General features: G+C 29.5%; 2 protein-coding genes across 3 annotated transcripts; both read left to right on the top strand.

The window, feature by feature from the left end:
- The first annotated feature begins 3,722 nt into the window (after nucleotides 1-3,722).
- On the top strand, nucleotides 3,723-4,421 carry LOC111316989 (protein SALT UP-REGULATED GENE A-like). The gene has a single exon (XM_022919270.2). It carries the CDS (start codon nucleotides 3,820-3,822, stop codon nucleotides 4,291-4,293), a length of 474 nt encoding a protein of 157 aa, XP_022775005.1. The 5' UTR covers nucleotides 3,723-3,819; the 3' UTR covers nucleotides 4,294-4,421.
- Nucleotides 4,422-10,238: 5,817 nt separating this feature from the next.
- Nucleotides 10,239-11,752, top strand: LOC111316991 (histone H3.3). Of its 2 annotated transcripts, none has more exons than XM_022919271.2 (5): nucleotides 10,239-10,370; nucleotides 10,761-10,834; nucleotides 10,932-11,008; nucleotides 11,117-11,207; nucleotides 11,301-11,752. In XM_022919271.2, exons 2-5 carry the CDS (start codon nucleotides 10,763-10,765, stop codon nucleotides 11,469-11,471), a joined length of 411 nt encoding a protein of 136 aa, XP_022775006.1. In that variant the 5' UTR covers nucleotides 10,239-10,370; nucleotides 10,761-10,762; the 3' UTR covers nucleotides 11,472-11,752. The 2 variants fall into 2 exon arrangements, with proteins under 2 accessions (XP_022775006.1, XP_089609555.1); XM_089753429.1 differs by having other exon boundaries at nucleotides 10,280-10,350.
- The last annotated feature ends 276 nt before the right edge of the window (nucleotides 11,753-12,028 follow it).

The following is a 12,028-nucleotide window of genomic DNA, read 5'->3' as shown; positions in this document are numbered from 1 at the left end:
AAAATATTATTTTTAATATAAATATAAAATTAAATATATATAGATATAAAATTAATTAATTAATTAATTAAAAATAAATTATATATATCGGATTAGATAAGATTAGGTTTACCTAAAATTCGATCTTAATTTTTCTCTTCTATCACTCGACTTGATCCGATCTATTATCTAATTAAAAAAATGACCATAAGAGTTTTGATTAAATCGAAACTCATCGGATATAAGTCAAACTGCTAATTAGTCCAAAATTTGAATAAAATAAATTAAAGAATTTATGAGATAAGAAAATATAAACTTTCCTTATAGTCAAAAACTTATAAACTTTCACGTTTACCAAAACAACTTGTTATATTTTCCGTACAAAAAAATGTCATATATATAACATGTTGAAGTTTCTTTAATTTAAATAAAATTATAGTTAAAAACTAAAGCATAGTAATAAAATTCAATAGTAATCATAAATTTGGTCTTAATCCTTAAAATTTAAAAATTCCCAATTTCAAATTTTAGATAAAAGAAATTATTGAATTTATGAGATAAATTTGATAAACTTTTACGTATCTATACTGAAAACCTTGTTGTAATTTAGCATTTAGAAGTTTTTTTAATTTAATATTACTTTGCATAGGATGGATAGAAAAATAAAAAGTTGAAAATTAAAAATAAAAGAGAAAAGTAAAATGATGGAAAGATTTCTTTCATTAGTGTATTTCGTAAGAAAGATGAAAAAATTAAAATATATATAATAAATTTTTTTATTCGTTGTTTGGTAAAGTTAAAAATTAAAAATATATTATTTTATCATTATATAAAGTATTTGTAAATTAAAATAAAAAAATAAAATCTAAACATGATTCATAATTTTGTAAATATACAACATTTACGCATGCTCTCGTATTAGATCTGCTCGTTGGCTTGGCCGGTGTCTATTCGAATTCGAAAATTCCTCTACAATTTTAAAAGATTTGATATAAATATTAAATTTATTAAATAAATTTCGATAAATAAATGGGGTTCGATGAAAAAAAAAAAGTTGAATTTGAATTTTATAATTTAAGATCAGAGTTTAATCTTATTTGATATAAAAATTTAAAAATATTTTTTATCATAATAAAATAATATTCATTTGCTTTATTTTTTAGAATTGATAAGATTTATTTGTTTTATTAATTATAATATGATAAAACTTATTTTTTTTATACAAAATAATAATCTAATTTTAAATTGTATCTAACAAAATTAAATTGAATGCAAATCCAAATGATTTATAAATTTAATTAAAATTAATTAAATTAATAATTTACAAAAAAAAATTTTCTCAAATTTAAATATCAATACTTTTGATGGACTTGAATTTTATTATTACATATAAAAATAAATTTAAATAAAAAAATAAAATCCAAAAAATTAGATCGAAACCAAATTCAAGTTTACTTAAAATATAAAAATATCATCTCAGACTCGATTTGAACTGGGTTCAATCCTACTCACGAGCATATTTAAATGGAATTAAGGGTCGTATGATTTTATTTTTAATCATATTAAGGATATCTTCCTATTTATTTGTGTCTTAAGTTATTTTTAACAATTTTAAAATTATATTTTTCATGTTACTTAATGTATTTAAAATTTTATTATTAAATTTATTTTCATAAAGATTAAATCTAGATTGACAAAAAAATAAAATTCACTTCCACATCAACTGAGTTAAAACGAAAAAAAAAAAAGAATGCGACTCTTTTATTATATAAATTATTTATGATGAACATGGTTAGACATAATACAATTAATTTATTTAAATAAATTAATAAATTTAAATATAAATAATAAGATATTTTGTTAGTAATTTTGTTATTTTAAATGTTAATAATTAAATAAATAAATTTAAACAAGTTAAAATGTATTAAGTAATTAACGTGAATTAATTGTAAATACAATTAATTGATCATGTATAAATGTGATGAATCTTTTAAAGCACAAATATTTTTCATTTTATAACTTATAAATGGATCCACACCAATATGGTAATGCAAAATCCAAACGCAATTTTATATCACAATTATATCCTTGCATGTATATTAAACCTCCAATGTTGCCCGTGAGGAAAGAGAGTATCCATCTCAAACGTTTGCCACGTCATTTTTATAAATTACATAATATCAAAATATTATTAAAATATTTTAAATAATAATATTTTTATTAATTGAATATTATATTAAAATTTATTAAATTAATTAAATATTCTTAAAATTTTAATAAAATTAATTACTTAATATTAAATAAATATTAATAGTAATCAAATAACATTAAACTAAGTTTAATATTATATTAATTACATAGTATTAAAATAATATTAAAATTAATTAAATAGTATTAAAATAGTATTCAATTAATTAAATAATATTAAATTATTATTTAATATTTTCATTTTAACATTTAATATTCTGAAATTAACATTCAATATTATTAAATATTCACTATTAGCAAATAATTATTTAATATTATTAAATTAAATAATATTAAATTAATATGAAATTAATATTTAATTATACTAGACAATATTAAATTAATATTAATTAATATTTAATTATTACATTAAATTTTTATTAAGTTTTTTATTTATTTTTATAATAAATTATAAAAATAAAATGATCTTTTAAAACTTATTCCATCTATATTTTTTAAGTTAATCAAATATATAAATATTAATATTTTTTTATTTTGTTCAAATGATCTAAAATTTAATAATATATATTTGTTTTATTTTTTATTTCATAAAATATTAAATATTCTTTTTTTTTTGTTTCATTCTTCAAATTATTTTATTTTGCAAATCAAACGTGTGTTAGTTTTGAAATTAGTGAAAACTGTAAGCCTCGTGCAGTGACTTTCCACCCTCGCCCGTAGCTCGATTCGCTTTTATTCTTTGCACGTGTTACGCCCGTCCAAAAATCATAAATGATTTCAATAAACAAATTAGAGAGGTTGGGAATACAATAAGATTTATCGTTCACGTATAAAACACCACCCTTTTCAAAGTCAACATCTACATGTGAATATTCCTCAAAATAAAATTGTAAATAACGCTTTTTTTTATGCCAAGAAGCATATTTGTTTTGCTAGATATTACTGGTTTTTCTCTTCTATTTTTTGTATAATAAAAACTTGAGTGATAAAAGATTTTTAAATTTTATTTAATATATTTTTTAAGTCTTTTTAAGCAAAGTTATTTACATGAAATTTAATAAATTTATAAATAATTATTTTTTATTTATCAGTAAATTTGAACTCAATACAATTAAAAAAGAAGTCAATTCTTTTGTTACTTGAGCCAATATTCCATTTTTTTTCATTTAGTTACCTAATAATTATATTTTAATTTCTATAAATCTGAAAAAATAATGAAATTTTTCTTTAAAAAAAAAAAAGCTTGCAAATGAAAATAGGTGGGCCATCTTACTAACTACCTTTTATCCGGCCGTGTATTTCGCAGAGTATCTAACTTCAAAAAGTCTTTTTGTCCCCATTGCATGTGGGGGTTAAGAAAGCTAAAATCACGGTCTGTTGTGAATATTTTTGTCTACATCATGTGGGCTCTACACGATCTTTATTATGATCCAACGGTGATGAACTTCACATTGATCTACACCATCACACTAACATGTAATGCAAAGATGTTTGGTGCATACGATACGACTGACTATAGGGACCTTCCTGGAAGCCCCGAAGAATTGGTTTTTCCCAAATCGTCTATATATGCACAAATTAAGCAAACCAAAAAACACGAACAATACTTGAAAACTAAAAAAAAAATTTGATATGGGGTTCTCTGAATCAGGCCATGGATGCAAGAAGCACCCACATCACCAGGAAAAGCAAGGGGTTTGCCCTTCTTGTCTAAGAGAAAGATTATCTCGTCTTTGTTCTGCTCCATCCAAAGAATTAGTTAATCCAAGAATTGCTCCTTCACTGTCTTTTTCCCATGCTGACTACCGATCGGCTTCGTCTTCAAAATCTGCCTCCCCTGCTCGACATCGTAATCTCCATAAGCGAAACGGATCCGGGGTGATGGGAATCATGGGATCGTCGTCTTTCATGGTAAAGGTTGGTACCACTAATGGATTCAAGAAGAGTAGATCGATTGCTTTCGTACCAAGAAACTTCGATGGTGAAGAGGCTAAGAATGGGAAGAAGAAAAAAGGGTTTTGGTCCAAGTTGCTACGTTTCAAAGCGAAGAAGGATTTTCTGACGCATTCAACGAGTATGAGATTAATGATTGGAAGAGTGAATTAATTTTCTACGGTTCAATTCAATAAATTGTGCATAGTTTTTTTTTCTTTGCTTTGTAACATAATTATGGGATGGGAATGTATGTTTTTCATTAACAGAGGTTTGAATCCTTTGCCTATGGTGTTTTATAATTGTTGATGCTTTCTTTTTTTCTTTAATCTTCTTGAAGAAACAAAATTAGGTTCAGGTCGTTCAATCTTTTTCTAAGCTGATGTCTTTCTTTTTTTCATGCATATCAAGAAAGTTGACTTTTGATAATGTACATCACCATCCATATAGAAATATTACTACAAGTTTAGAAGATATTATATGACTAGAAAGAGTCGTGATTTATCATGCAACATGATTTAGATGCGGTCGGTTCACAAGTGACAAAAATCAAACTTTCAACCTTTGTTTCACAGCCAATTTCGTTGAAAAGTTCGAAACAAGCTAAAAGGTCGTCCATATCACATGGTTCTTCCCCCTTTGTGGTTTAAACTCGTGGCGATGGCTATCTTTTCATTGACCATTTTTGTCATATCGGTTGCACACGTGCTATAATGCAAAAGTCATTTTGAAAAGTTGTTGAGATTATAGTATTACATGTAGCAACAGCAAAATTTGAAAGAAGAAAGTTTATAAAGAATAAAAAAAAAAAAATCATGTTCAATTCAAAGTACAAAATCATGTGTCAGGAGCTGACTGCCTACATGTTCAATTCAAATTACAAAATTTGCTTACGCGGAACCACCATTTTTGAAATCATGGGGAATAATTATTTTTTCCAACTGCTGACGGAAGTGTGCAGTCCCAATACATGAAAAACATCCTCACTGGGCTACTACCTGGCATAAGGGATCGCAAGAATTCGATGAGCCATATAATCTGTACATTTCGTAAAACCAGATTTTACACCAGTAACAGCACATTTCTCCAAATGAATTTAATAGCATCTCGTAGTGTTAAAAATTACCATTATTCTGATATCATTTATTAAATTAAAAAGTTTTAATCTAATCATATTAGCAGAAACATAATTAAATAATCAATGAATCATATAATAGATAATAATTTAATGTGGTTCGATCTAATTAACCTACGTTCACATATGAGAAATAAAATTCATTAATTGTAAAAAATTATAAATATATATCAAATCAAATCAAACACTCATAACTAATACTCATAGACTATCTCAAGCTCATTTAATTTTATGAAGTATTCTCAATCCAAACAAACACATCTCATGTGTACCCTTTCAATACAACCAAAACACATGCTTATATGCACTCATACATCATACCTATGTGAACCATCTCAATTTCCTCTAGTTCACTCACAAACAAACATATACACCCATAAGACGTAAAGCCCCAATACTCTTATGGGTTTTTTATCCCGTAAACTCTTATAACTCTTTTACATCTTTTTCTTATGCCTAATCCTATAGAGACTTCAACTATTTATAACCATATAAATTTGTCCATTAAGAATCTATTTCCTTTTAGAATTTTTATCTTACAAAGTGATATAATACAAAAAAAAAAAAAAAACCGAGTTCTTTTTTTTTTTTAGTCTATCTAAAATAAAATAAGAGATTATATGAAAAATGTAACCGATTCTTTCCTTTCCTTGGGTCACTGGCCATCCACCAGGAGTTTCGGATTTAATGCCGATATTTTAGCAACAAATCCAATAAATCTAATTGTAGTCCTTGGTGTATTGATCTTTTTTGGAAAAGGAGTGTGTGCAAGTTGTTTATTTCAAGAAAAGGCTGGATTCACCCAGTTACACTTTTTTTCATTATAACTAAGAAAGAAAAGAGTGCATGATCCTGCGAATTACTTCTGAATAAATTTTAAAATCAAGTCAAACTTGCCTATTAAGAATCTTTTTCCTTTTAGAATTCTTCTTTTGTAAGTTTTCTTATCCATTAAGTAATATCTGACCAATCTCAAAAAAATCTTTTATGAGATTTGAGTCATTATTCCTAACAATCTTTACCTTAACTCAAACTTCATCAAATCATCTGTCTTTTATGCTAGACATGCTTGGCTCCACCTGCAATAAAAGTCTCACAATTATTTTCTCTTATGTGCCTTTATGTATCACCTAAACCGATCTTCAATCCTCAAAACTTGAACTCAAATTTTTCTCTTGAATCAAGCTCTTCTAGACTTGCCTCTTCTCATAACTTGAACCATGCTCTTCTTACATTTCGAACTTTCAATTTTTTCATGTCTTGAACCTTTAGCTCTTCCCACATCTCGAATCTTCAACTATGATACTATTTGTTGGGAATTACCACAGCTCCGATACCACTTATTGGACCAAAAAACCTTAATCCAATCACACCAGCGAAAAGCATAATCAAACAATCAATGAATCATACAAGAGACAATAATTAAACATGGTTCGGTCCAACTGACCTATGTCCATGATGAGAAAGAAGGTCCACTAGTTGTAAAAAATTACAAACATACATCAAATCAAATTAAACACTCATAATTATACCCATCGACTCTCACAGGCTTCTTTAATTTTATGGATTATTCTCAACCCAAACAAATACATATCATGTGTACCTTTTTAACACAACCAAATATATATCCATATACATCCATATATCATACCTATGTAGACTCTTTCAGTCTCCTCTAGTTCATTCACAAACAAACATACACACATAATATGTAAAGTCTCAATACTCCTATGATGTATCTATCTCATAAAACCCTATAATTCTCTTATATATTTTTCTTATGTCTAATCCTGTAAAGACTTTACCTATTTATAATCATATAAATTTATCCATTAAGAATCTATTTCTTCTTAGAATTCTTATTCTACAAGTCAAACTTGCCTATTAAGAATCTCTTTTCTCTTAAAATTTTTCTTTTGCAAGTTAAATTTTCCTACTAAAAATCTCATTATCTTAAAATTCTTTTTTTACAAATTTTCTTATCGATCAAGCAATATTTGACTAAGAGAAAGGGAATTCTTAATAAGTAAATTTGACTTGCAAGAAAAGAATTCTAAAAGGAAATGGATTCTTAATAGGCAAGTTTGACTTACAGGAGAAGAATTTTAAGATGAGAGGGATTCTTAATGGGCAAGTTTGTATGGTTATAAATAGGTGAAGTATCTACAGGGTTAGGTATGAGAAAAAGATGTAAGAGAGTTGTAGGATTTTTGTGGGATAAACACCCTATAGGAGTATTAGGGCTCTACGTCTTATGGGTGTGTATGTTTGTTTGTGAGTGGACTAGAGGAGACTGAGAGGTTCCACATAGGTATGATGTATGGGAGCATATGGGTATGTGTTTGGTTCTGTTGAAAGGGTGCACAAGGGTTTGGGTTTGTGTATGTTTGTTTGTGAGTGGACTAGAGGAGACTGAGAGGTTCCACATAGGTATGATGTATGGGAGCATATGGATATGTGTTTGGTTCTATTGAAAGGGTGCACAAGGGTTTGAGTTTGTGTTTGTTTGGGTTACGAATACTTCATAAGACTGAAAGAGATTGAGAGTGTCTTATGAGTATTGATTGTTGAATGAGGTTGATGATTTGATGTAAGTTTGTAATTCTCTACAATTAGTAAATTTTGTTTCTCATCCGTAAATGTAGGTCAATTGGACCGAACCACGTTAAATTGTTGTCTCTTGTGTGTTTGATTTATTGTTTGATTTTACTTCCGTTGGTGTGATTGGATTTGAGGCTTTTAGCCCAACAATCTTGATTTCTGTCTAATTCTCGTTTTCATCCCTATCACTTTGGTCTGTGAACGGCCGCTTCAATCTCTGGAATATCTCATCTACCAACTGATCAGAATCAGACGAGTTGAAACGGGGAGATGAGTTTCGTTTCCTGATTCCGGCGTAGGGGAAGAAACTTTTTGGCATCAATATTTGGTTTAAAAATTTGAAACCCGGATTTTATTGACCGCCATGTTGAGGCCAATCCAGATGATGGCCCTCGCTTCTGGTTACTAGAATGTGAGTTGCCTGCTTTAAGCAATGAGATCTTAGCAGAGGTTATGCTATTATCCACCAGTTTTGATTGGACACTTGTCGACTCTGTTCTCTCATGGCAGCATACTTGTTGCTGATGGCTTCTCTTGTGCCATAGCTTCAGCAGTCAGTGGCTCAAGTGGTTGTTGCCTTCATTTCAGCAACGGTACGATCCTGAGCAGTTAGCATTAAGTCAGAAACCGATCAATTTGCAGACTAGCCGGAATGAATCTATAATTCATAGGAACTTTTATTAGTTGCACTGCTAAAAAGTAAAAAGACTGCTTCCATGTTTTAAGATTGGTTACATACTGTAATTTTGTTGCCAGACTCAAAATCAGCACCATTGAAATTCCTTGCCAATGGGATAACATGTTCACACAACCGGGCGTCCTTGTTCGAGCCACGATCGCTCTGTAAACAGGACAACTTATTAAATCCTGATCATACATCTAAATAATTCTTACCGAGGAATTGAAACCATGATAAAGAGCAGATACTTGCAGAATTCACAAATCAATGCTACTCCTTTGCCTCGTAATAATCCTCCATTTTGTCATTGCCAGATTCAGATGAACATTAATTATTTACTTTACCATCGTAACGCTTTACTGTCATAATGTGTCACATAAACAGCAAAATCACGATCATTCTCTAGAAATGATGGGTCATATCATGCAAATGTCAAATACACCTTTTAAATTATGCATTTCCAATTCTAACTGACTTACCATTAGAAACGAAAAGAGTACTTATTTAGTATACAGTCGGAAGATAATACCAAATATGCAAGCAGGAAGGGGCCCTTGAAGAAGCCTTTGCCAGGCTTTTGGAATTGATGTTGTTGATGAATACCAGTTTTAGGTAAATTTTAAAAAATAAATTACAATGATAAAATTTATTATTAATTCATAATACACTCACAAATTTGGTAAAAATGAATTACTAAATTATTATTTTTTATAAAAAAAAAGAATTAAAATTTGTTTATGCAAAAATGTTGTTTAAAATTTATTAATTCATCATTATCATTCATAATATAAAAATAAAAATTATGTAGTTTAATTTTGGGTACGAACTTTTTGTTAAATAAAAAATAAACTAATATAATATATCAATAAAACCTAACAATCATGAAGTATTTTTTTTTGTCACATCATAGAAGTATTTCAATCGTATTCTAAATCATTGTAATAATTAATAATTCTCATTAGTGATGTAATTTATAGTAAAAAAATTAATTTGTGGTGATACAATGATTATGTAAATAATAAAATATATATTAACATAATGTATACAAATCTATTTATATAAAAAATTCAAACAAAATTACCATAAACAAAAATTGATGACAGTAAATTTTACTTAATTTTCGACTATTAATGTAGATTCACTTTTGAATTTGTTGATATTTCATTTGAATTTATGTTTGAAGTAGGTGAATTTGAAAAAATATATGTGTAATAAATAATGTATTTTTCAGTTGTTTTTCGTTTTGTGAGCTAGTGGTCATAAAAAGTTTTAGGAAAGCATAAAAGTTTGCTTTCGAAGAAAGTCTCCCTCTCTTTTCTTATAAGGTTTTGTCTCTTTGAAATCGGAAAAAAATTTTTTTTTTCTTTCAGTCACTAAATAATAAAGTAAGAAATTTAAAAATAAATTAAAGAATTAAAAATATTTTTAAATATAAAAATAAATAGCAAAAAAAAACCCAAAACAGAAGAACCTTGGGTAACTAATGCGGGGTTACTTTCCAAATCCCAATATTAGAGCGACAAAGCTTTGTCCGTCAACCAATAAGAATCGAGAATTCAACCACGACAATCCGTGTCTTCACCTTGTAGTCTAATCCAAACCGTCCATTTCAGCTGAGAAAACACAACTTGTAGTAGTTTTCACCGTCAGATTTTGTTTAGAAACACACGGATAGTAAATCGTATCCGTCAGATCCACTTTAATCAGCCGAACACCCACCTTCTATAAATACCTCTTAAGCTCGTGTTGTTGGGTTTTTCTGAAGTCTTTAACTTCTAATCCTTTGAGCGGTCCATCGAAGAAGGGAGAAAAAAAGGTGTTTGTAATAAATCTAAGGTTATTTCGTTACTCTCTCTCCCCGCTTTTTTTAAAAATTTAAAAAAATTTAGGGTTTCGTGGCTTTTGTTTCTTTATTTAGTGTTAATTGAATTATGATATCGGGAAGGTAATTTAGGGTTGTGTTAGACTTGTTTGGAATTTGGAAGAAGGATATTTTCTGGGAGGTCTTGAATTTCTTTATGAGTTTCCAGTTGGATTATTCGTTTTAATTCTGATTTTGATAATTTTAGGGATTTTGAAATTGGTTCCTTGGAAAATTAGGGTTTGTTTGGTAATTGGCTCGATTAGTTAACCAAGATCTTGCTTTTGGCCGTAGTTTTTGGTTGATGAGAAAATGTATATAGAAAAAATCACTCATTGTCCCAAAAATATTCCATTTGTTCGCAGATATGGCCCGTACCAAGCAAACTGCTCGTAAGTCAACTGGAGGAAAGGCTCCTAGGAAGCAACTCGCTACCAAGGTTACTTTTTTCATCCTTTATTAAAAATAACGAGTTTATCGAATTTTAGGCATTTTGTCTCGTTATTAACTTCCGATCCGTCTCTGTTGCCTATCAGGCTGCCCGTAAGTCTGCACCGACTACCGGTGGTGTGAAAAAGCCCCATCGTTACCGTCCTGGAACTGTTGCACTTCGGTTAGTCAGTTCTTTTCATGTTTATCCTTGCATTCCAACGGCATCCTTTTGATTTCTAGGTAGTTTGTTTCATTATGGTTGATTTACTTCTATATTTTGTCTGTACAGTGAAATTCGTAAGTACCAGAAGAGTACTGAGCTTCTTATAAGGAAATTGCCCTTCCAGAGGCTTGTCCGTGAAATTGCCCAGGACTTCAAGGTTCATTATGGGTTTTTTTTTCCTATGCTTTTGACAATTTGTCTACTTTAGTTGACTGTTGATTGCCTGTGTTTTCTGGGGATTTGTTTGCAGACTGATTTGCGTTTCCAGAGCCATGCCGTTCTGGCTCTCCAGGAAGCTGCAGAGGCGTACCTTGTGGGTCTTTTCGAAGACACCAACCTGTGTGCTATCCACGCCAAGCGTGTGACAATCATGCCAAAGGACATACAGCTGGCACGGAGGATCAGGGGCGAGCGTGCTTAAGATTCAAGTGTGATGCTATCACTTGGAATGAAGAAATTCTTGTTTGTTTGTAGGGAAGGTTGTGTTCCTTTTTTTTTTTAATAGTTTGGTAGATAAAGGATAGGTTGAATGGTTGTGGTAGGTTTTATTTGATGTTCAATCGGTCATGGTGGCGTTGGTGTCTGATATCTGTTAACGGACTTCTTAAATCTGGGTACGTTCAGTTTAAATGTGTTTCTCTTGGACAAAAACGTGCTCTTCCACACCGTAGTGGCTTTGAAAATATATCCATTTTTTGCCAACCTAAGCCTAACCAATCTAGTTATGTAACCTGGACAAAAACATGACGTGACATACTTTAGTTACTGAAAATCTATATGTTGACGGTCAACCTAATCAAAACTAATCTAGTTATCTAGGATTGTTGTATGAATGATAATTGGGGCTTCGCTGTTGATTGGTTCAGCGTGATTTTTGTTCTGATGGTCACTCTGCTCGTACTACAGCAATTTCCTGGTAGATTGCCCCTTTTGGAGCGGTGATTGTTTATTTATCCTTTGGAGTGGGGATATATGGAC

Source organism: Durio zibethinus, chromosome 24, assembly GCF_047325235.1.
Source record: "Durio zibethinus cultivar Kanyao isolate XHJ-2024 chromosome 24, ASM4732523v1, whole genome shotgun sequence".
NCBI lineage: Eukaryota > Viridiplantae > Streptophyta > Magnoliopsida > Malvales > Malvaceae > Durio > Durio zibethinus.
Note: the sequence above shows the minus strand (reverse complement) of the source record. Positions and strands in the feature narration are given on the sequence as shown.